The sequence below is a fragment of the Pleurodeles waltl genome, chromosome 10 (genome assembly GCF_031143425.1).
Source record: "Pleurodeles waltl isolate 20211129_DDA chromosome 10, aPleWal1.hap1.20221129, whole genome shotgun sequence".
NCBI lineage: Eukaryota > Metazoa > Chordata > Amphibia > Caudata > Salamandridae > Pleurodeles > Pleurodeles waltl.
This window is the reverse complement of record NC_090449.1, coordinates 33,721,859-33,746,536: the sequence shown is the minus strand read 5'-3', so window position 1 is coordinate 33,746,536 and position 24,678 is coordinate 33,721,859. Positions and strand designations below refer to the sequence as shown.

Genomic DNA, 24,678 nt, shown 5'->3' with positions numbered 1-24,678 from the left:
GGGGCAGCCTAGAAGCATGAGATGCTTGTAAACATTGCACTGGGGCAGCCTAGAGGCGGGAGATGCTTCTAAACATGGCACTGGGGCAGCCTAGAGGCAGGAGACGCTTCTAAACATTGCACTGGGGCAGCCTAGAGTTAGGAGACGCTTCTAAATATGGCACTGGGGCAGCCTAGGTGTAGGAGACGGTTCTAAACATTGCACTGGGGCAGCCTAGGTGTAGGAGACGGTTCTAAACATGGCACTGGGGCAGCCTAGAGGCGGGAGAAGCTTCTAAACATGGCACTGGGGCAGCCTAGAGGCAGTAGACGCTTCTAAACATTGCACAGGGGCAGCCTAGAGGCAGGAGACGCTTCTAAACATTGCACTGGGGCAGTCTAGGTGCCGGAGACGGTTCTAAACATTGTACTGGGTCTAGAGGTAGGAGACGTTTCTAAACATTGCACTGAGGCAGCCTAGGCGCAGGAGACGCTTCTAAACATTGCACTGGGGCAGCCTAGAGGCAGGAGACGCTTCTAAGCATTGCAATGTGGCAGCCTAGAAGCAGGAGACGCTTCTAAACATTGCACAGGGGCAGCCTAGAGGCAGGAGACAATTCTAAAAAATGCACAGAGGCAGCCTAAAGGCAGGTAACGCTTCTAAACATTGCACTGAAGCAGCCTAGAGACGGTAGACGCTTCTAAACATTGCACTGGGGCAGCCTAGAGGCAGGAGACGCTTCTGAACATTGCACTGGGGCAGCCTAGAGGCAGGAGACGCTTCTAAACATGGCACTGGGGCAGCCTAGAGGCAGGAGACGCTTCTAAACATGGCACTGGGGCAATCTAGGTGCAGGAGACGGTTCTAAACATTGTACTGGGGCAGTCTAGAGGTAGGAGACGCCTCTAAACATTGCACTAGGGCAGCCAAGGTGCAGGAGACACTTCTAAACATGGCACTGGGGCAGCCTAAGGCAGCAGACGCTTCTAAACATAGCACTGGGGTAGCCTAGAGGCAGGAGACGCTTCTAAACATGGCACTGGGGCAGCCTAGAGGCTGGAGACGCTTCTAAACATAGCACTGGGGTAGCCTAGAGGTAGGAGACGCTTCTAAATATGGCACTGGGGCAGCCTAGAGGCTGGAGACGCTTCTAAACATTGCACTGGGGCAGCCTAGGTGCAGGAGACACTTCTAAACATGGCACTGGGGCAGCCTAGATGTGGGAGATGCTTCTAAACAGTGCACTGGGGCAGCCTAGGTGCAGGAGACACTTCTAAACATGGCACTGGGGCAGCCTAGAGGTGGGAGATGCTTCTGAACATTGCACTGGGGCAGCCTAGAGGCAGAATGCGCTTCTAAACATTCCACTGGGGCAGCTTAGAGGCAGCAGACGCTTTTAAACATTGCACTGGGGAAGCCTAGAGGCAGGAGACGCTTCTAAACATTGCACTGGGGAAGCCTAGAGGCAGGCAATGCTTCTAAACATTACATTGGGGCAGTCTAGGTGCAGGAGACGCTTCTAAACATTGCACTGGGGCAGTCTAGAGGTAGGAGACGCTCCTAAACATTGCACTGGGGCAGCCTAGAGGCAGGAGACGCTTCTAAACCTAATACTGGGGCAGTCTAGAGGCAGGAGATGCCTCTAAACTTAACACAACCTAGGAACAGCCAAGGAGAAAAGGCCTCTGAACATACTCGCATATGGGGTAACATTCATCGGCTATTGGAACTGGAATCTCCAATCCAGTCTGGTGGGCGCGCGTCAGAATGCAGGGTGGAGTGCATGCAGTGCCTCGAGGCAGCCCGAGTCCTACAAGAGACCTGCACTATCAGAGGGCGAGCCATGGAGGGGCGAGGACGTACCTACCACCCCGGCGCACTTCAGCAGCAGGTGGATGGAGTAGGCTGAGAGGAGGGCGATGCAGATCAGCAGGATCCTGAAAGAGGAAAGATCAATAGCGTCAGCACTCCCTTGTGCCCTCTGCCCAGGCACCCCCTCTCCCTCCAGGGGTGTCATGCTTCCCACTGGTTAATGCCAAGTGCCAGGGTCCCCTGCGGGCAGGGCTTCTGGAACACTGCATCAGCCTCAGTATGGGCTGCACAGACTCTTAAGTAGATTTGTACAGCGCACTGATCCCCTGCGCGTGAGGGTATCCAGGTGCTTGAACAGGTGAGTGGGCGTGAGTTATTTGAGGAATCAGGTCTGTGCTGAGGGTCGTCGTATCCCCCCCACCAACATCTTCAAAGAATCCCGCCTCAAGCTGGCTAGTATAATAGCCACGGAGGAAGAGCAGAAATTTAGAAGTCCAGCACCTAGAAACCAGGAAGAGCCTGTCCTGAGAGCATCAAAGCTGACTGACCCCGCCCAGTCCCAGCAGCCTCACCCCGAGCTCCCAGCAGGTTGACCGCGCTGCTACACACAGCTCACTGGCATTTAAAGGTTTGAGAACTCACTGCGATGTGAAGCGCCCCCTTCAGGCCAGCTGGTAGTCTTTACAGCAAATACCTACTCAACACAAATGCCTTGTTTGAGTATAGTGATAAATACTGGTGTTTAGCCTATATCTAAGTGAACCCGATGGTTGTCAGTTGATGGAATGGCGCAGAGGGGAACAAAGCGGTTGGCCCAGGATCACACTTGCAGTGAAGAAGATAAACTGGGATTAGATGTCAGGTGTCCTTGTTCTGTCAGCACAGCAAACACCCGTCCTTCACGGAAGTCCCCCTGTGATACATTTCCAAGGGGGCATGGGGTAACCCTCATACTTGCAAGTGGTTGGTGTAGGAAGTTGGCTCTGTATGCACTATTTCAAAGTAAGGAATAGTATGCACAGAGTCCAAGGGTTCCCCTTAGAGGTAAGATAGTGGCAAAAAGAGATCATTCTAATGCTCTATTTTGTGGTAGTGTGGTCAAGCAGTAGGCTTATCAGAGGAGTAGTGTTAAGCATTTGTTGTACACACACAGGCAATAAATGAGGAACACACACTCAGAGACAATTCCAGGCCAATAGGTTTTTGTATATAAACATATATTTTCTTAGTTTATTTTAAGAACCACAGGTTCAAGATTTACAAGTAATACTTCAAATGAAAGGTATTTCAGGTAGGTACTTTAGGAACTTTGAATTAGCAAAATAGCATATACAGTTTTCTCATAAATGACATATAGCTATTTCAAAACTAGACACACTGCAATTTTCAACAGTTCCTGGGGGAGGTAAGTGTTTGTTAGTTTTGCAGGTAAGTAAACCACCTAAGGGGTTCAAGTTTGGGTCCAAGGTAGCCCACCGTTGGGGGTTTAGAGCCACCCCAAAGTTACCACACCAGCAGCTCAGGGCCGGTCAGGTGCAGAGGTCAAAGTGGTGCCCAAAAGGCATAGGCTTCAATGGAGAAGGGGGTGCCCCGGTTCCAGTCTGCCAGCAGGTAAGTACCCGCGTCTTCGGAGGGCAGACCAGGGGGGTTTTATAGGGCACCGGGGGGGACACAAGTCCACACAGAAAGTACACCCTCAGCGACACGGGGTGGCCGGGTGCAGTGTGCAAACAAGCGTCGGGTTCTCAATAGAAATCAATGGGAGACCAAGGGGTCTCTTCAGCGATGCAGGCAGGCAAGGGGGGGCTCCTCGGGTAGCCACCACCTGGGCAAGGGAGAGGGCCACAGGGGTCGCTTCTGCACTGGAGGTCGGATCCTTCAGGTCCTGGGGGCTGCGGGTGCAGAGTCTTTACCAGGCGTCGGGTCTTTGAAGCAGGCAGTCGCTGTCAGGGGGAGCCTCGGGATTCCCTCTGCAGGCGTCGCTGTGGGGGCTCAGGGGGGTCAACTCTGGCTACTCACGGTCTCATAGTCGCCGGGGAGTCCTCCCTGTGGTGTTTGTTCTTCACAAGTCGAGCCGGGGGCGTCGGGTGCAGAGTCTCACGCTTCCAGCGGGAAACGTGTGTTGTTTCAAAGTTGCTTCTTTGTTGCAAAGTTGCAGTCTTTGTGGAACAGAGCCAACATAGGCAGGATTGTATTTGTGCAGGAAGGGGCATCTCCCTGCACAAAAACAATCCAGAAAGGCATTGTACCTCTTTCTACATGTGTGGAAGATAGCAGCACACATGGAAAGAGAAAAAAACAAGGAGAAATTAAAACATTTGTCCTCATTATGCGTGTTCTGGGGAGATGTAAGGTTTTGGTACTGCTCCAGTTTACGTGATTTTGTAAATCTGGGGCAGCGTCAAGATCCATCTGTGTTGCATAGGAACACCCACCACTACGCCCGCGGAACGCCTCCTTGACGCAAAGTAAGGCAATGCAGCGACTTGCACTGCCTTGCCTTACTCCATATCTACAAGGCCATTCAATCCACTCAGGGTGGCTTTGAGTCAGCTCATAGGTACGATTGAGAGGCTTGTGATGCTGGAGCATCAAAAAAGGTGATGCTCCAGCAGCACAAGCCTCTCATAAATAAACCTAAAATATTCTCTAAATTTTTTTAAGTCTTTCACCGCCAGGTAGCTACATATAAAATAATAGCCAGCTGAAATGAAAAATAAATAAAATAAAGTTGTTACTCATTGGGAAATGTACTGTAGTGCATTATGAAACCTCTATTAGTTAATGCACTGCAGAGGTCTGTGTTTAACCGGAGAGCAACAGAACTAAATCTTTGTTAGTACAGTTGAGAATAGTGACTTGTGTATTTTTAGTGCCATGAGGTCACAGCCTGTGACAGAAATCACTGTGAATATATAAAAAGGCTTTATTTTATACTTGCATTGCACACAGTATAAGATAGGCCACTACAAAAAGGTTTATTATAAAACTGTGCTTCCAAAATGTGGATTTAAGTAATATCAGAGCATATGCAATACCTTTTTTTTTTAATAGCTGTCCCTTCAACACCTCCAGGTGAAGTAAGCGCTGTGTAATGAAAATGTCACTTACCCAGTGTACATCTGTTCGTGGCATCAGTCGCTGAGATTCACATGGTATGCATGAGCTCGCCATCTGGTGTTGGGTCGGAGTGTTACAAGTTGTTTTTCTTCGAAGAAGTGTTTTCGAGTCACGGGACCGAGTGACTCCACCTTCTGTGCTCATTGCGCATGGGCGTCGACTCCATCTTCGATTGTTTTCCCCGCAGAGGGTGAGGTAGGAGTTGTACTATAGTAATAGTGCCCGCGCAATGAAAAATGTAAGTATGTACCTATTAAAGGATTAAGTAATATATACAAATGTACAAAATTGAAGGTAACTTCTGAACTGCTACAGGCTTCCGGGGAGGTGGGTGGGTCCATGTGAATCTCAGCGACTGATGCCACGAACAGATGTACACTGGGTAAGTGACATTTTCAGTTCGATGGCATCTGTCGCTGTAGATACACATGGTATGCATAGACTAGTAAGCAGTTAGTTCCCCATAAGCGGTGGTTTAGCCTGTAGGAGTAGAAGTTGTCTGAAATAGAGTTCTTAATACAGCTTGACCTACTGTAGCTTGTTGTGCGGATAGCACATCTATACAGTAGTGTTTGGTGAATGTGTGAGGCGTAGACCAAGTGGCTGCCTTACATATTTCCTGCATTGGGATGTTTCCTAAAAAGGCCATTGAAGCACCTTTTTTCCTTGTTGAATGTGCCCTGGGAGTAATGGGCAGTTGTCTTTTTGCTTTAAGGTAGCAGATTTGGATGCATTTAACTATCCATCTGGCTATACCTTGTTTTGATATTGGGTTACCTGCATGAGGTTTTTGGAATGCAATAAATAGCTGTTTAGTTTTTCTGATGTTCTTTGTTCTGTCAATGTAGTACATTAATGCTCTTTTGACATCTAATGTATGTAGTGCTCTTTCAGCCACAGAATCTGGCTGTGGGAAAAATACTGGTAGTTCTACCGTTTGATTTAGATGGAATGGTGAAATAACTTTTGGTAAAAATTTTGGATTAGGTCGTAGGACGACCTTATTTTTATGTATTTGTATAAAAGGCTCTTGTGTTGTGAACGCTTGAATTTCACTTACTCTTCTTAGAGATGTAATGGCGATGAGAAAGGCAACTTTCCAGGTTAGGAATTGTATTCCGCAAGAGTGCATGGGTTCGAAAGGTGGGCCCATGAGTCTTGTTAGAACCACGTTTAGGTTCCATGAAGGAACAGGTGGTGTTCTTGGTGGTATAATTCTTTTAAGCCCTTCTATAAATGCTTTGATAACTGGTATCCTATACAAGGAAGTTGAATAGGTAGTTTGCAGGTATGCAGATATTGCTGCAAGGTGTATTTTAATAGAAGAGAAGGCTAGCTTTGCTTTTTGTAAATGGAGCAAGTAATTTACTATATGTTTTGGAGTTGCATCTAGCGGTTGTATCTGATTATGATGGCAGTACCAAACAAATCTTTTCCACTTACTTGCGTAGCAGTGTCTAGTGGATGGCCTTCTGGCCTGCTTTATGACTTCCATACACTCTTGGCTAAGTTGTAAGTGTCCGAATTCTAGGATTTCAGGAGCCAGATTGCTAGATTCAGCGATGCTGGGTCCGGGTGTCTGATCTGTTGGTTGTGTTGCGTTAACAGATCTGGTTTGTTGGGCAGTTTGATGTGTGGTACTACAGACAGATCTAGCAGTGTTGTGTACCAGGGTTGTCTTGCCCAAGTTGGTGCTATTAAAATGAGTTTGAGTTTGTTTTGACTCAATTTGTTTACTAGGTAAGGAAGGAGAGGGAGAGGAGGAAAAGCGTAAGCAAATATTCCTGACCAGTTCATCCATAGGGCATTGCCTTGGGATTGCTTGTGTGGGTATCTGGACGCGAAGTTTTGGCATTTTGCGTTCTCTTTTGTTGCAAATAAGTCTATTTGTGGTGTTCCCCAGAGTGTGAAGTAGGTGTACAGAATCTGTGGGTGGATTTCCCATTCGTGGACTTGCTGGTGATCTCGAGAGAGATTGTCTGCCAGCTGATTCTGGATCCCCGGAATAAACTGTGCTATTAGACCAATCTGATGGTGGATTGCCCACTTCCATATTTTTTGAGCTAACAAGCTTAACTGCGTTGAATGTGTTCCTCCTTGTTTGTTTAGATAATACATCGTTGTCATGTTGTCTGTTTTGACAAGGATGTATTTGTGGGTTATGATTGGTTGGAAAGCTTTTAGTGCTTGAAAAACTGCTAATAATTCTAGATGATTTATATGCAGTTTTGTTTGATGTATGTTCCATTGTCCTCTTATGTTGTGTTGATTGAGATGTGCTCCCCACCCTGTCATGGAAGCATCTGTTGTTATTACGTACTCTGGCACTGGGTCTTGGAAAGGCCGCCCTATGTTTAAATTTATACTGTTCCACCATAGAAGCGAGAGGTAAGTTTGGCGGTCTAGCAACACCAGATCTAGAAGGTGACCCTGTGCTTGAGACCACTGTGAGGCTAGGCACTGTTGTAAGGGTCTCATGTGCAGTCTTGCGTTTGGGACAATGGCTATGCATGAGGACATCATGCCTAGGAGCTGTAGTATTGTTCTTGCTTGTATTGTTTGGTTTGGAGACATGTGTTGAATGACCCTGTTGAAATTGTGGATCCTTTGTGGAGTTGGCGTTGCTACTCCTTTTGTCGTGTCTATTATGGCTCCTAGATATTGCTGTACTTTGCTTGGCAGAATGTTTGATTTTGCAAAGTTGACGGTGAACCCTAGTTTGTAGAGGGTTTGTATGACTTGATTTGTGTGGTTTGAGCATTGTGTGAGCGAACTGGTTTTGATTAGCCAGTCGTCTAGATACGGGAACACATGTATTTGCTGCCTTCTGATGTGTGCAGCGACTACTGCTAGGCATTTAGTGAATACTCTTGGAGCGGTTGTTAAACCAAAAGGCAATACTTTGAATTGGTAATGTATTCCTTTGAATACAAACCTTAGATATTTCCTGTGTGATTGATGTATTGGTATATGGAAATATGCGTCCTTGAGGTCTAGGGTTGTCATGTAGTCGTGTTTTTTGAGCAATGGTAACACTTCTTGTAGTGTGACCATGTGAAAGTGGTCTGATTTGATGAATGTGTTTACTACTCTGAGGTCTAGAATTGGTCTCAGTGTTTCGTCCTTTTTTGGTATCAAGAAGTACAGTGAATAAACTCCTGTGTTTATTTGTGTGCTTGGTACTAATTCTATTGCATTTTTTTGCAGTAGTGCTTGAACTTCTATCTCTAGAAGCTGTGAATGGTATTTTGTTAAATTTTGTGATTTTGGTGGTATGTCTGGAGGGAATTGCAGGAATTCTATGCAATAACCATGCTGGATAATTGCTAGGACCCATGTGTCTGTAGTTATTTTGTCCCATGCTTCGTAATATTGACGTATCCTCCCCCCCACTGGTGTTGTGTGGGAGGGGTGTGTGACATGTGAGTCACTGCTTGTTGGTAGTGGTTTTGGGGCTTTGAAATCTTCCCCTATTCCTAGGGAATTGCCCCCCTCTATACTGGCCCCGAAAACCTCCCCTGTACTGTCCCTGGTAGGTGGGCGGTGCGGACTGTGAGGTGCTAGCTTGTGTGGCCTGACCCCGAAACCCTCCTCTAAAAGGTGTTTTGCGGAAGGTGTTATAAGATCCTCTGCTCTGCGGGGAGTAGAGTGCGCCCATGGCCTTGGCAGTGTCAGTGTCCTTCTTGAGCTTTTCTATAGCTGTGTCGACCTCCGGACCGAACAGAAGTTTCTCGTTTACTGGCATGTTAAGCACTGCCTGTTGAATTTCTGGCTTGAATCCAGACGTTCTGAGCCATGCGTGCCTACGGATGGTAACCGACGTATTAATGGTTCTTGCGGCCGTGTCTGCTGCATCCATGGAGGAGCGTATTTGATTGTTGGAAATGTTTTGACCCTCCTCAACAACCTGTTTTGCTCTTTTTTGCAGATCTTTTGGGAGATGTTCAATGAGATGCTGCATCTCATCCCAGTGGGCTCTGTCGTATCGCGCTAGCAGCGCTTGTGAATTTGCGATGCGCCACTGGTTTGCTGCTTGGACAGCAACCCTCTTCCCGGCTGCATCGAACTTCCTACTTTCTTTATCTGGGGGAGGTGCATCCCCAGAAGTGTGTGAGTTTGCCCGTTTTCTGGCAGCCCCTACCACCACAGAGTCTGGTGGCAGCTGAGAGGTGATGAAGACAGGGTCCGTAGGAGGCGCCTTATACTTTTTGTCCACCCTAGGCGTCACTGCCCTACTTTTAACTGGCTCCTTGAAAATGTCCTTTGCATGGCGTAGCATGCCTGGGAGCATCGGCAGGCTTTGGTAGGAGCTGTGGGTTGAGGAGAGGGTGTTAAATAAAAAATCATCCTCTACTTGTTCCGAGTGTAGTTCCACATTATGGAATAGAGCTGCTCTAGCCACCACTTGCGAGTAGGCTGTGCTGTCTTCCGGTGGTGATGGCCTAGTTGGGTATGTGTCTGGGCTGTTATCAGACACTGGTGCGTCGTACAAGTCCCACGCATCCTGATCTTGGTCGTCGTGGCTCATGGCGGTGTGAGCTGGCGAATGTGACGGGGTGTAAGTTGGCGAAGCCGGAGTTACAGGTGGAGGCGAGGGAGGAGGTGTTACCTTTTGTGTTGTTTGTTGCTGAGGAGTAAACTGAAGCGTTCTCTTTCGTTTGACAGGTGGGAGGGTACTGATCTTCCCAGTCCCCTGCTGAATAAAGATACGCTTTTGCGTGTGATCCACGTCAGTGGATTGCAGTTCTTGTTCAAATCTATGTTTCTTCATTTGAGAAGACATAGAATGCTCTTCGGTATAGGAGCCAGAAACAGGGTCTGATGTCGCTTTTTTCGGCTCCGAAAGCCCTGTCGATTGTTTTTTCGGCTCCGAGGTAACCTTCCTCTTTTTCTGTGCCGAAAATTCTTGGCCTCTATGGTCTTCGGCGCCACTGTCTCGGCGTCGATCGGTGTCGACACCGAACTCTCGGTGTCGATGCTTCTGTTTAGCACTCTCTCGGTCCCGAGGAGGCTGCGTGCCGGTGTCTCGACCGAAGTCGGACGATCTCGACACTGAATGGGCCTTTTTCGGTGCCGATTGTTGGTCACCGAGAATTTGGGTGGAGCCATGGCCGGTTGGCAGTGGCGTCCCCTGGGCCTTCTTTCCTTTTTTAAGGTTTGATCTCGACGTCTTACTCACAGTTCTTGTAGAGTGTAGCTCGTCGGAGTCTGAATCCTGGATGGAAAAGGATTCCTCCTGTTCCTCTTCTGTCTCGAACTGTGGACGCTCTTTTGGCGTGGACGCCATCTGGAGTCTTCTCGCTCGACGGTCGCGCAGAGTTTTTCGGGACCGGAACGCCCGACAGGCCTCACAGGATTCTTCGCTGTGCTCGGGTGACAGGCACAGATTACAGACCGAGTGTAGGTCCGTATAAGGATATTTGTTGTGGCATTCGGGGCAGAATCGAAACGGGGTCCGATCCATCGGCGTTGTCCTCCACGCGGTCGGGCCGACTAGGCCCCGACGGGGTGCCGAAATCTACCCCGAAGGGCACCGAGGCGCTTCGATGTTGAACGCGTCGTCGTATGTGTCTATCTCTAACCGGATCGCAACGATACCGTCGAAAATCTTCCGTCTTCAGCTAACTTTCCGTTCCGAAACTCGGAGCGACAGGAACACGTCCGAACCCGATGGCGGAAAGAAAACAATCGAAGATGGAGTCGACGCCCATGCGCAATGAGCACAGAAGGTGGAGTCACTCGGTCCCGTGACTCGAAAACACTTCTTCGAAGAAAAACAACTTGTAACACTCCGACCCAACACCAGATGGCGAGCTCATGCATACCATGTGTATCTACAGCGACAGATGCCATCGAACATACAATTACAATTAAAAGCATGCACTTCACAGCTCAGTTGTTAACTCTTCGCACTACCCCTCAAAAACAAAATGTTTGTCTTCACAAAGCTTTGATCATTTAAAGCTGCTCCCAAGCACCCTTTACATTTGCAGATCAGCTCGTAGAGCACATTTGCATTTCATTCAGGAAGCAGAAGCCCTGGGCTGAAAGTCTCCTTAGCTGTCTGTGCAGCTTTCACAGCACAGGAGACTCAAATTAAAGTTCAGCTGAGGCATTTTAAGAATCAGATGGGGGAATGTGCGACCCCCTTTCCAGGTCTCCACGGCCCCCTTGGGGGTCCCGACCCCCAGATTGAAGACCTCTGCCTTAGGGGCTGTCCTGACTGGCCAGTGACTCCTCCTTGTTTTTCTCATTATCTCCTCTGGCCTTGCCGCCAAAAGTGGGGCCGTGGCTGGAGGGGGCGGGCAGCTCCACTAGCTGGAGTGCCCTGGGGTGCTGTAACAAAGGGGGTGAGCCTTTGAGGCTCACCGCCAGGTGTTACAGTTCCTGCAGGGGGAGGTGTGAAGCACCTCCACCCAGTACAGGCTTTGTTACTAGCCACAGAGTGACAAAGGCACTCTCCCCATGTGGCCGGCAACATGTCTGGTGTGTGGCAGGCTGCTAAAACCAGTCAGCCTACACGGGTAGTCGGTTAAGGTTTCAGGGGGCACCTCTAAGGTGCCCTCTGGGGTGTATGTTACAATAAAATGTACACTGGCATCAGTGATCATTTATTGTGCTGAGAAGTTTGATACCAAACTTCACAGTTTTCAGTGTAGCCATTATGGTGCTGTGAAGTTTGTGCATGACAGACTCCCAGACCATATACTCTTATGGCTACCCTGCACTTACAATGTCTAAGGTTTTGCTTAGACACTGTAGGGGCATAGTGCTCATGCACTTATGCCCTCACCTATGGTATAGTGCACCCTGCCTTAGGGCTGTAAGGCCTGCTAGAGGGGTGACTTATCTATACCTGTAGGCAGTGTGAGGTTGGCATGCCACCCTGAGGGGAGTGCCATGTCGACTTAGTCGTTTTATCCCCACTACCACACACAAGCTGGCAAGCAATGTGTCTGTGCTGAGTGAGGGGTCTCCAGGGTGGCATAAGATATGTTGCAGCCCTTAGAGACCTTCCCTGGCATCAGGGCCCTTGGCACCAGGGGTACCAGTTACAAGGGACTTACCTGGATGCCAGGGTGTGCCAATTGTGGAAACAAAAGTACAGGTTAGGGAAAGAACACTGATGCTGGGGCCTGATTAGCAGGCCTCAGCACACTTTCAAATCAAAACTTAGCATCAGCAAAGGCAAAAAGTCAGGGGTAACCATGCCAAAGAGGCATTCCTTACAGTTGGTACTTTGGGTACCGCAGCCCTCTAAGGACGCCCCCCACTTCCCAAGCTGTGCACTGGCTGGGGATCCCGCCAGGCTCTGGGATGTAAACCTCCTTGGAGCCCTTCAGGAAGCACTTCTCCCAGGGAGGGGCCCGCCCCTCCCATCACACTCTGCCATGAACGGCTTTCCCTGTCTCACATTCCTGCCGTTAGCTCTCTCTGTGACCCTCCGACCCCGAGGAACAAAGCGCAGCTATAATCCTGGCGCACGGACTCTCGGGTGCTGGGCCATACACCGCTCGCAGCTAATACCTGCCCCAAAAGGGTGGTGAGAGGGGCTTCAGTGCCCCGGAGACGGAGGGTGGGGTGCCCTAGAGAGGACTGGCAGGGGTAAAAGCCACTCATTCCACGGGGGAGAGGACGTGATGCAAGGGTCATAGCTGCGGAACCAAGTTCGAGTCTCAGCTCAACACCCTGTGATCTTGGGCAAATCACTAAATCTCCACGTGCCTACAACAATAAAATGAATGTGTTCGTGGGTAACGTAACTGGTGCTCGTGTAAAGTGCTCCAATACCTTCAGGTCGAGCTCCCGCTATATAATAAAAAAATGCAAACAAAAAAAAAACATTTCAAGGGGTATTAGCATCGGACTCGCCCCCGCGGGGCTGCTGTAGGAGGGTCTCCAGTGCCCTGGTGAGGGCGGGCTTGGGCACACTGGAGGGGTGAAGCCAGCCATTTCAAGGGGTATTAGCATCGGACTCCCCCCCCCCCCCCCCCCCCCCTTGGCTGCTGTGGGAGGGTCTCCAGTGCCCTGGTGAGGGCGGGCTTGGGCACACTGGAGGGGTGAAGCCAGCCATTCCAAGGGGTATTAGTCGCGGCTCTAGCCCCGGGCGGGTCACAGGGCAGAACCGTGCAGGCAGTCCAGACATGGAAGGATGCGTGACACTTCTGCACAAAGTCACGCACTTGTTTTTTTTCTTTCATACATCCCAGTGGCGTAACGAAACGTGAGCCCCCCACCTTACAAAGTGCATGGAGGCCCGCCTCCACCCCCCGCCCCCCCTTTGAATACCAGGAGCTCTCAGATCCAGGTACTGTGCTGAGGGGGTCCGCTGGAACTCGGCCCCCCCGCACTGCGGGGGCCTTTGTTACGCCACTGATACATCCCAGGACGCCTACTGTCGGTGACTGATAGGGATGCAAAACTGGGGTAAAGTGAAGTGTTTCTGTCTATTGCATACCTGGGAGGCAGACGGGGAGGGGGGCTACCAACCACCACCCTGTGCCCGAGCCCTGCCATGCAGTGCCAATGGGACAGAGCGGGTGCAGCGCTGGCGAGGCGCCTACGAGGGCTTCTGGGAGCTGCAGGCAGATCTCGGTGTCTTGTGACCCGTGCCAGCCCAGCATCCCTTCCGCTTCTCACTTTCTTAACTGATCCTGTTCGCTACGTGAGGGCCTCTCGCCAGCGCGTGTGCGCCCCAGGGCAGACGCACCGTGTGTGCTGCGACCAATGGCAGAGGGAAGAGGCGCTCTAACCTGCAAGCCCACCGAACCAGTCTGGCAGCACTGGGGCTCCCCGCGGGGGCCTGCGGGTGAGCAATGCCACATCCTTGGCCTGCAGGTGGCATCCGTCTGCCTAGAGCACCGGTCCCAGAGGGGGGAGGCTCTGCGCTCGAGTGACTACCCAATGAGCTATCTGCCCCCCCGCCCCCAACGCACCCCCCCGAAATTAGTGACATAGAGTTGAAAATCTACGGCCCAGTGACAGCCTACCGAGCGATGTGCCCCCGACCCCAATGAGTACCCTAGCAGGGAAAGGCTCACCTGCCTAGACGACGAAAGGGCTGCACTTCAAGGGCCCATGAATCGGCCCCGAGTGACCTACACAGAAAAATGATCTGTACTCTGCGGCGGACGTCCTTCTGAGATTCGAAGTTATGCAGCAGCCCGCCCCCCCCCCCCAACACACACACAAGGACCGCTTCTCCTCTGCAAAGACAGATAAATCACCTGTACTCCGGGGTGACTTAAGCGAGTGCACAGAGGGTAAAGTACCTGCAACTCTGGGCCCGTAAGATATCCCCTGCACTCGTGTGCCCCTACGCACCCACAGACCAGCCAGCAGACGACCATCATATTCCAATACCGACACCCACAGACCTCTGCGAAGGCACTCTGCAACACCCCTGCTATCTGCACCGAGATCCCTCGACACCCCTCAAACCAGGGCTGAAGCAGAGCTTCAGTGACCCCCCTGGTACTGCTGTACAAGACACACAGAGTTAGTTCATCAATGCACCTCTAGCCAGTGCTGAAGCATAGCGTCAGTGACCCCTGGTACTGCTGTAATAAGACCCACAGAGTTAGTTCATCAATGCACCTCTGGCCAGGGCCGGGGGAGAGCTTCAGTGACCCCTGATTCTGCTGTAACAAGACCCACAGAGTTAGCTCACCAGTGCATCTCTAGCCAGGGCCGGGGTAGAGCTTCAGTGACCCTCTGATACTGCTACACCAAGGCCCACAGAGTTAGTTCATCAATGCACCTCTAGCCACGGCTGAAGCAGAGCTTCAGGGACCCCTGGTACTGCTGTACAAGACCCACAGAGTTAGTTCATCAATGCACCTCTGGCCAGGGCCGGGGGAGAGCTTCAGTGACCCCCTGATACTGCTGTAATAAGACCCACAGAGTTAGTTCATCAATGCACCTCTGGCCAGGGCCGGGGGAGAGCTTCAGTGACCCCTGATTCTGCTGTAACAAGACCCACAGAGTTAGCTCACCAGTGCATCTCTAGCCAGGGCCGGGGTAGAGCTTCAGTGACCCTCTGATACTGCTACACCAAGGCCCACAGAGTTAGTTCATCAATGCACCTCTAGCCACGGCTGAAGCAGAGCTTCAGTGACCCCTGATACTGCTGTAACAAGGCCCACAGAGTTAGTTCATCAATGCATCTCGAGCCAGGGCTGAAGCAGAGCTTCAGTGACCCCTGATCCTGCTGTAAAAAGACCCACAGGGTTAGTTCATCAATGCACCTCTATCCAGGGCCAGGGGGAGAGCTTCAGTGACCCCTTGTACTGCTGTAACAAGACCCACAGAATAAGTTCATCAGTGCATCTCTAGCCAGGGCCGGGGTAGAGCTTCAGTGACCCTCTGATACTGCTACACCAAGGCCCACAGAGTTAGTTCATCAATGCACCTCTAGCCAGGGCTGAAGCAGAGCTTCAGTGACCCCTGATACTGCTGTAACAAGACCCACAGAGTTAGTTCATCAGTGCATCTCTAGCCAGGGCCAGCGGGAGAGCTTCAGTGACCCCCCTGGTACTGCTGTAACAAGACCCACAGAACAAGTTCATCAATGCATCTCTAGCCAGGGCTGAAGCAGAGCTTCAGTGACCCCTGATACTGTTGCAACAAGACCCACAGAGTTAGTTCATCATTGCACCTTTAGCCAGGGCCGGGGCAGAGCTTCAGTGACCCCTTGTACTACTGTAACAAGGCCCACAGAGTTAGTTCATCAATGCATCTCTAGCCAGGGCTGAAGCAGAGCTTCAGTGACCCCCTGATTCTGCTGTAAAAAGACCCACAGGGTTAGTTCATCAATGCACCTCTAGCCAGGGCCAGGGGGAGAGCTACAGTGACCCCTTGTACTGCTGTAACAAGACCCACAGAATAAGTTCATCACTGCATTTCTAGCCAGGGCCGGGGTAGAGCTTCAGTGACCCCCTGATACTGCTGTCCAAGACACACAGAGTTAGATCACCAGTGCATCTCTAGCCAGGGCCGGGGTAGAGCTTCAGTGACCCCCTGATACTGCTACACCAAGGCCCACAGAGTTAGTTCATTAATGCACTAACTAGCCAGGGCCGGGGTAAAGCTTTAGTGACCCCAGATACTGCTACACCAAGGCCCACAGAGTTAGTTCATCAATGCACCTCTAGCTACGGCTGAAGCAGAGCTTCAGTGACCCCTGATACTGCTGTAACAAGACCCACAGAGTTAGTTCATCAGTGCACCTCTGGCCAGGGCCGGGGAAGAGCTTCAGTGACCCCCTGATACTGCTGTCCAAGACCCACAGAGTTAGATCATCAGTGCATCTCTAGCCAGGGCCAGGGGGAGAGCTTCCGTGGCCCCTGGTACTGCTGTAACAAGACCCACAGAATAAGTTCATCAATGCAACTCTAGCCAGGGCTGAAGCAGAGCTTCAGTGACCCCTGATACTGTTGTAACAAGACCCACAGAGTTAGTTCATCATTGCACCTCTAGCCAGGGCCGGGGCAGAGCTTCAGTGACCCCTTGTACTGCTGTAACAAGGCCCACAGAGTTAGTTCATCAATGCATCTCTAGCCAGGGCTGAAGCAGAGCTTCAGTGACCCCTAATCCTGCTGTAAAAAGACCCACAGGGTTAGTTCATCAATGCACCTCTATCCAGGGCCAGGGGGAGAGTTTCAGTGACCCCTTGTACTGCTGTAACAAGACCCACAGAATAAGTTCATCAGTGCATCTCTAGCCAGGACCGGGGTAGAGCATCAGTGACCCCCTGATACTGCTGTCCAGAGACCCACAGAGTTAGATCATCACTGCATCTCTAGCCAGGGCCGGAGTAGAGCTTCAGTGACCCCCTGATACTGCTACACCAAGGCCCACAGAGTTAGTACATTAATGCACTAACTAGCCAGGGCCGGGGTAAAGCTTTAGTGACCCCAGATACTGCTACACCAAGGCCCAAAGAGTTAGTTCATCAATGCACCTCTAGCCACGGCTGAAGCAGAGCTTCAATGACTCCTGATACTGCTGTAACAAGACCCACAGAGTTAGTTCATCAGTGCACCTCTGGCCAGGGCCGGGGAAGAGCTTCAGTGACCCCCTGATACTGCTGTCCAAGACCCACAGAGTTAGATCATCAGTGCATCTCTAGCCAGGGCCAGGGGGAGAGCTTCAGTGGCCCCTGGTACTGCTGTAACAAGACCCACAGAATAAGTTCATCAATGCATCTCTAGCCAGAGCTGAAGCAGAGCTTCAGTGACCCCTGATACTGTTGTAACAAGACCCACAGAGTTAGTTCATCATTGCACCTCTAGCCAGGGCCGGGGCAGAGCTTCAGTGACCCCTTGTACTGCTGTAACAAGGCCCACAGAGTTAGTTCATCAATGCATCTCTAGCCAGGGCTGAAGCAGAGCTTCAGTGACCCCTGATTCTGCTGTAAAAAGACCCACAGGGTTAGTTCATCAATGCACCTCTAGCCAGGGCCAGGGGGAGAGCTTCAGTGACCCCTTGTACTGCTGTAACAAGACCCACAGAATAAGTTCATCAGTGCATCTCTAGCCAGGGTCGGGACAGAGCTTCAGTGACCCCCTGGTACTGCTGTCCAAGACCCACAGAGTTAGTTCATCAATGCACCTTTAGCCACGGCTGAAGCAGAGCTTCAGTGACCCCTGGTACTGCTGTAACAAGGCCCACAGAGTTAGCTTATCAATGCATCTCGAGCCAGGGCTGAAGCAGAGCTTCAGTGACCCCTGATACTACTGTAACAAGACCCACAGAGTTAGTTCATCAATGCACCTCTAGCCAGGGCCGGGGTAGAGCTTCAGTGACCCGAGATACTGCTGTAACAAGGCCCACAGAGTTAGTTCATCAATGCTTCTCTAGCCAGGGCTGAAGCAGAGCTTCAGTGACCCCTGATACTGTTGTAACAGGACCCACAGAGTTCATCATTGCACCTCTAGCCAGGGCCGGGGGTAGAGCTTCAGTGACCCCCTTGTACTGCTGTAACAAGGACCACAGAGTTAGTTCATCAGTGCACCTCTGGCCGGGGTAGAGCTTCAGTGACCCCCTGATACTGCTGTCCAAGACCCACAGAGTTAGATCATCAGTGCATCTCTAGCCAGGGCCGGGGTAGAGCTTCAGTGACCCCCTGATACTGCTGTAACAAGACCCACAGAGGTACTTCATCATTGCACCTCTAGCCAGAGCTGAAGCAGAGCTTCAGTGACCCCCGGATACTGCTGTAACAAGACCCACAGAGTTAGTTCATCAGTGCATCTCTAGCCAGGGCCGGGGATACAGCTTCAGTGACCCCTGATACTGCTGTAACAAGGCACACAGAGTTAGCTCATCAGTGCATCTCTAGCCAGGGCCGGGGTAGAGCTTCAGTGACCCCCTGATACTGCTGTAACAAGGCCCACAGAGTTAGTTCATCATTCCACCTCTAGCCAGAGCCGGGGTAGAGCTTCAGTGACCCCCTGATACTGCTGTAACAAGGCCCACAGAGTTAGTACATTAATGCACTAACTAGCCAGGGCCGGGGTAAAGCTTTAGTGACCCCAGATACTGCTACACCAAGGCCCACAGAGTTAGTTCATCAGTGCATCTCTAGCCAGGGCTGGGGTAGAGCTTCAGTGACCCCTGATACTGCTGTAACAAAACCCACAGAATACGTTCATCAATGCACCTCTAGCCAGGCCTGCAGCAGAGTTTTAACGCCCCTTGTACTGTTATGACATCCAGAGCTCACCAATGTACCTCTGTACCAGCATGTAGTAGCTTTATTGTTATACCGAGACCCAGAGTTCACTAATGCACCTCTGTCTAGATCTGTAGTAGTTTTATTGTCACACCAAGACCTAGAGTTCACCAATGTACCTCTGTCCAGGTCTGTAGTAGTTTTACCACCCTTAGTTTTGTTACACCAAGACCCAGATTTCACCAGTGTACCTCTGTCCGGGTCTGTAGTAGTTTTACCACCCTTGGTTTTGTTACACCACGACGCTGAGTTTACCAGTGTACCTCTGTCTGGGTCTGTAGTAGTTTTACCGCCCTTGGTTTTGTTACACCATGACCCTGAGTTCACCAGTGTACCTCTGTCCTGGTCTGTAGTAGTTTTACCACCCTTGGTTTTGTTACACCATGACCCTGAGTTCACCAGTGTACCTCTGTCCTGGTCTGTAGTAGTTTTACCACCCTTGGTTTTGTTACACCATGACCCTGAGTTCACCAGTGTACCTTGTCCTGGTCTGTAGTAGTTTTACCACCCTTGGTTTTGTTACACCACGACCCAGAGTTCACCAGAGTACCTTGTCCTGGTCTGTAGTAGTTTTACCACCCTTGGTTTTGTTACACCACGACCCAGAGTTCACCAGTGTACCTCAGTCCGGGTCTGTAGTAGTTCTACCACCTTTGGTTTTGTTACACCAAGACCCCGAGTTCACCTGTGTACCTCTGTCAGGGTCTGTAGTAATTTTACCACCCTTGGTTTTGCTACACTATGACCCAAAGTTTACCAGTGCACCTCAGTCCCAGTACCCCCACAGGAGCCCCACACTCCTGGCAGCATGCCATACTCACACGAAGAGGACGATGCCAGTGTTGGACATGGCGTACGCCAGTCCCAGGATGCCGCTGCCCATGATGGCATTGCTCAGGTTGAAGGTAGACATCCCGAACGACGTTTTTCCTTCAAACTGTAGAGGGTAGAAAAGAGGGGGTAAGATAGAGACGAGAGTACAGGAAGCCCCGAGGAGCCCTGGGCATGCGCACCCTGCTCTCTGACCCCCTGGAGCCCTCAAATCCAACTGAACAATATCCTGGACAACAAATTACTGAGGACTAAAACTCAAGATTCCTATCTGCACTCACAGCTCCCAGAGGAGGATGAAAACCAATCATGATTAACACAACTCGGTCAGCACCAGTGGGGCTTCTAAGCACTAGCTTTAGGTAGTAGGTGAAGTTGTATTTGACTATTTCCAATAGAAACATGCAGCTGAATAAGACATGAATGCAAATCATGATTTTGGGGAATCAAGAAAAGGGAATGATCTTAAATAAGTGAAGAATGACCACCCTCTGCCATTGAATGGGGTTGTCCATCGCCCTATTACACCACTTCACCCTTCCCAACCCCAGACGCTGTGCCTTGGCATCACAAACTTACGTCAGTGAATTGTGTTTTCTTGATGGACATCTGTGGCAGAAACTCCTCCTGCTCTGTGGTGATCGACTCTTCCGGTTCGTACCTGAGGAGAAATCCAAGTTTGAAGAAAGGGTCAGAGAAAGTAGGAAAGATGAGAGGAACTATTCACTTTCCAAACTCTGCCAGTGTTCAGACCCCCCCCCCCCCCCCCCCTTCCTGGCCAGCTGGCCTTCTCCGACCACAGGAAAGCCTCAGTACACCTTTCCGAGGAGCTATCATACTGAAGAACCAATCTCTGGTTCTGCACTTCCCTTCCTAGGAAACACGCTCTGCTAACACCCTGCTGCATTCATACTCCTCATGTTGCACAAAGATGTGCCTATCGGCAGCACTTTAAGGCTGCAACAACTGACATTAAATTAACAACTGTGCTTTGTACCTTTCCTGCTCACCAGCAACTATCAATCCAGATTCCAGAAAAGTCCCTTTATCTGATAAGTTCTGGTTTGGTTACAGATTCCAGAATGTCCTGTTTGATTTAATCTGGTTGGATTTTAGATTCCAGTTTGCAAATTTGCTTGACGTGTAGTGAGGGGCTGGATTTCAGAATATCCACCTGCATTTGATGATATCTAGTTGGTTTTGGATTCCAGAATCTCTCTTTGATTTGCACGTGGTTGAGTTTCAGTTCAGTAGAGACTCTGCTGGATGACATCTGGTTAAATTTAGCATTTCAGAATGTTGTATTGTAAATGATTGCATTCCAAAATGCTGTATTGTTGAGGATGGCATTCCAGAATGTTGTATTGTTGAGGACAATATTCCAAAATGTTGTATTGTTAAGGATAGCATTCCAGAATGTTGTGATGTTGGGGGTAGCATTCCAGAATGTTTATCATAAAGGATAGCATTCCAGAATGCCTTATTGTTGAGAACAGGATTCCGGAATGCTATGTTGTTGAGGATCGCATTCTAGATTGTTCTATTGTTGGGGATAGCATTCCAGAAAGTTGTATTGTTGAGTATAGTATTCCAGAATGTTGTATTGTTAAGGGTGGCATTCCAGAATGTTGTATTGTTCAGAATGGCATTCCAGAATGTTTTATTGTTGAGGGTGGCATTCCAGAATGTTGTATTGTTGAAGATAGCATGCTGTATTGTTGAGGATAGCATTCCAGAATGTTGTATTGTTGAGGATAGTATGTTGTATTGTTCAGGATAGCATTCCAGAATGTTGTATTGTTGATGATAGCATTCCAGAAGGTTGTATTGTTGAGGATAGCATTCCAGAATTTTTTTATTGTCGAGGATATCATATTGTATTTTTAAGGATAGCACTCCAGAATGTTGCATTGTTCAGGATTGCATTCCAGAATGTTGTATTGTTGAGGATAGCATTCCAGAATGGTGTATTGTTGAGGATAGCATGTTGTATTGTTCAGGATAGCACTCCAGAATGTTGTATTGTTGAGTATAGCATTCCGGAATGTTGTATTGTTGAGGATAGCATGTTGTATTGTTCAGGGTAGCACTCCAGAATGTTGTATTGTTGAGGGCAGCATTCCAGAATGTAGGTAATGTTGAGGATAGCATGCTGTATTGTTCAGGATAGCATTCCAGAATGTTGTATTGTTGATGATAGCATTCCAGAAGGTTGTATTGTTGAGGATAGCATTCCAGAATTTTTTTATTGTCGAGGATATCATATTGTATTTTTAAGGATAGCACTCCAGAATGTTGCATTGTTCAGGATTGCATTCCAGAATGTTGTTTTGTTGAGGATAGCATTCCAGAATGGTGTATTGTTGAGGATAGCATGTTGTATTGTTCAGGATAGCACTCCAGAATGTTGTATTGTTGAGTATAGCATTCCGGAATGTTGTATTGTTGAGGATAGCATGTTGTATTGTTCAGGGTAGCACTCCAGAATGTTCTATTGTTCAGGGTAGCATTCCAGAGTGTTGTATTGTTGAGGATAGCATGCTGTATTGTTCAGGATAGCGTTCCAGAATGTTGTATTGTTCAGGGTAGAATTCCAGAATATTGTATTGTTGAGGATAGCATGCTGTATTGTTGAGGATAGCATTCCAGAATGTTGTATTGTTGAGGATAGCATTCCAGAACGTTGTATTGTTGAGGATAGGATTCCAGAACGTTGTATTGTTCAGGGTAGCATTCCAGAATGTTGTATTGTTGAGGATAGCATGTTGTATTGTTGAGGATAGCATTCCAGAATGTTGTATTGTTGAGGATAGGATTCCAGAACGTTGTATTGTTCAGGATAGCACTCCAGAATGTTGTATTGTTCAGGGTAGCATTCCCGAAGGTTGTATTGTTGAGGATACCATGCTGTATTGTTCAGGATCGCATTCCAGAATGTTGTATTCTTGAGAATAGGATTCCAGAACGTTGTATTGTTCAGGATAGCACTCCAGAATGTTGTATTGTTCAGGATAGCACTCCAGAATGTTGTATTGTTCAGGATAGCACTCCAGAATGTTGTATTGGTCAGGGTAGCATTCCAGAATGTTGTATTGTTGAGGATAGCATTCCCGAAGGTTGTATTGTTGAGGATACCGTGCTGTATTGTTCAGGATAGCATTCCAGAACGTTGTATTGTTGAGGATAGGATTCCAGAACGTTGTATTGTTCAGGATAGCATGTTGTATTGTTCAGGGTAGCACTCCAGAATGTTGTATTGTTCAGAGTAGCATTCCAGAATATTGCTGGAGGAAATGACAAAAGTGTATGTGTCATGAGATGGAGGGTGTCTGCTACTGCACAGGTTCTTCCCACCTTCTGTTTTGTGCCTCCGGTCCGTCTCTTTCTCTCCCTCTCGGAGGATTTCTTGTGTATATCCCCATACAAGCACATGCTGACTAAGCAGATAGTTCTCCAAGCCTTGAGAAGCAAACCAAGTATCTGTCAAAACAGCAGGGAGACATGTTTGTGGAAATATCCCTTCAGAAGATGAAAAATCTATCGTCTTTATTTGTGCTACCGCTCAGGGATTACAAAGTTGTCTCCCATGACGCAGACGTTTACCTACGTGTTAAGGGCCGCCATGAAGGGTTCATGGGCTAAGCTCAGTACCTTGAAAGGCAGGGTTTTACCCAAAGAGGCAGCCACTGAACTGGGTACATATACTGCGGTGGCAAGCTTTGGAAACTGTGCTTGCAAGAGATTTTTGTAGGACTCGGTATTTGAGTCTAGTGGTATCTGAGGCATTCTGTGGAACGTTACAATGGCCACTTGTGGTGATCTGCACTGGGGTTGGTGTCCTCTCAGGGATGTTTAAAAGCGCCTCGAGTTCCTGATTCATCTAAGGGGTGCTGCGCTGCTCTGGGGATTGTTGTCCTCTCAGGGATGTTTAAAAGCGCCTCGAGTTCCTGACTCATCTCAGGTGTGCTGAGCTGCTCTGGGGATGGCTGTCATCTCAGGGATGTTTAAAAGCGCCTCGGGTTCCTGATTTATCTAAGGGGTGCTGCGCTGCTCTGGGGATTGTTGTCCTCTCAGGGATGTTTAAAAGCGCCTCGAGTTCCCGACTCATCTCAGGGGTGCTGAGCTGCTCTGGGGATTGTTGTCCTCTCAGGGATGTTTAAAAGCGCCTCGAGCTCCTGACTCATCTTTGAGCTGGTGGGCTGCAGTGGGGATGGTTGGCATCTCAGGGGTGTGTAGAAAGCACCTTGAGTCTGTCTCATCTCAGGGGTGGTGAGGTGCACAGGGGATGGTTGTCCTCTCAAGGACATTCAGACAGCGCCTCGAGTCCCTGACTCAACTCAGGGGTGGGGAGCTGCACCGTGGATAGTTGTCATCTCAGGGATTTTTAGAAAGCGCCTTGAGTTCCTGATTCATCTCACGGTTGGTGAGCTGAACGGGGGATGGCTGTCATCTCAGGGATGTCTAGAAAGCGCCTCAAGTTCCTGACTCATCTCTGGAGTGGTGAGCTGCACTGGGGATGGGTGTCATCTCAGGGATGCTTGTAAAGCGCCTTAAGTTCCTCACTCGTATCAGTGTCAAACCCCCAAAAGTGATGAGTTCACCTGAGCTTTGAAGGAGGCTGCTCACCTAGAGCAAGTCACAAGTGTGGAGTATTTTGTGCTTCAGCAAAGAGAGCTTGGGGCATGGGGTATGGAGAATAAAAAGTGGAAATACCCCACAAACAAGCTTGCTTCTTACCCATTCTGGTGGTGCACCCCAAGAACTTGGCATTGCTCTTTATCGTAGACAAGTCTCCGCGTGGGCGATACAATCATCACTACCATCTTCTGTTACAGGAACCCAAATCCAAAGATGCAGACTGTTGGGTCTGCCACACTTGCTTCTGCTTGCCCGCTGGCTGCGTGGCACAGAGGAGAACATCACCCAGTAGGGCTCAAGACCATGAGTCCATGGCTAACAGGGTGCCAATGCCAAACTGTTACCACCAAATATCTTTGTCTTGCTGCCCACGTATAATGGGACCCCATATACCCAAATGGCACAGGAAGGCACCTAGTGCCAGTCACCGTTGATCGCCAACACAGTTATTTAAGGCATTTTCTCCTCTGCAGACCACCAGGTCTAAAGCTACATTCCACAAACCATCCTTTTCAGAGTCCATCGCTAGAGGAGCTGAAGAGGACGGAAGTGACATCTGGGAA

General features: G+C 49.5%; 1 protein-coding gene across 7 annotated transcripts in view; it reads right to left on the bottom strand.

Annotated features, from left to right (window-relative positions):
- Positions 1–24,678, bottom strand: part of SLC38A5 (solute carrier family 38 member 5) — a 372,114-nt gene that overhangs the window by 111,422 nt on the left and 236,014 nt on the right. For all 7 annotated transcript variants that reach the window (XM_069209561.1, XM_069209560.1, XM_069209559.1 and 4 more), the window contains 3 exons: positions 20,057–20,138; positions 19,468–19,583; positions 1,843–1,916 (listed from right to left, as the gene is read on the bottom strand). In XM_069209561.1, coding sequence (XP_069065662.1) covers positions 1,843–1,916; positions 19,468–19,583; positions 20,057–20,138 — 272 coding nt within the window. The remainder of the gene's footprint in view (positions 1–1,842; positions 1,917–19,467; positions 19,584–20,056; positions 20,139–24,678) is intronic.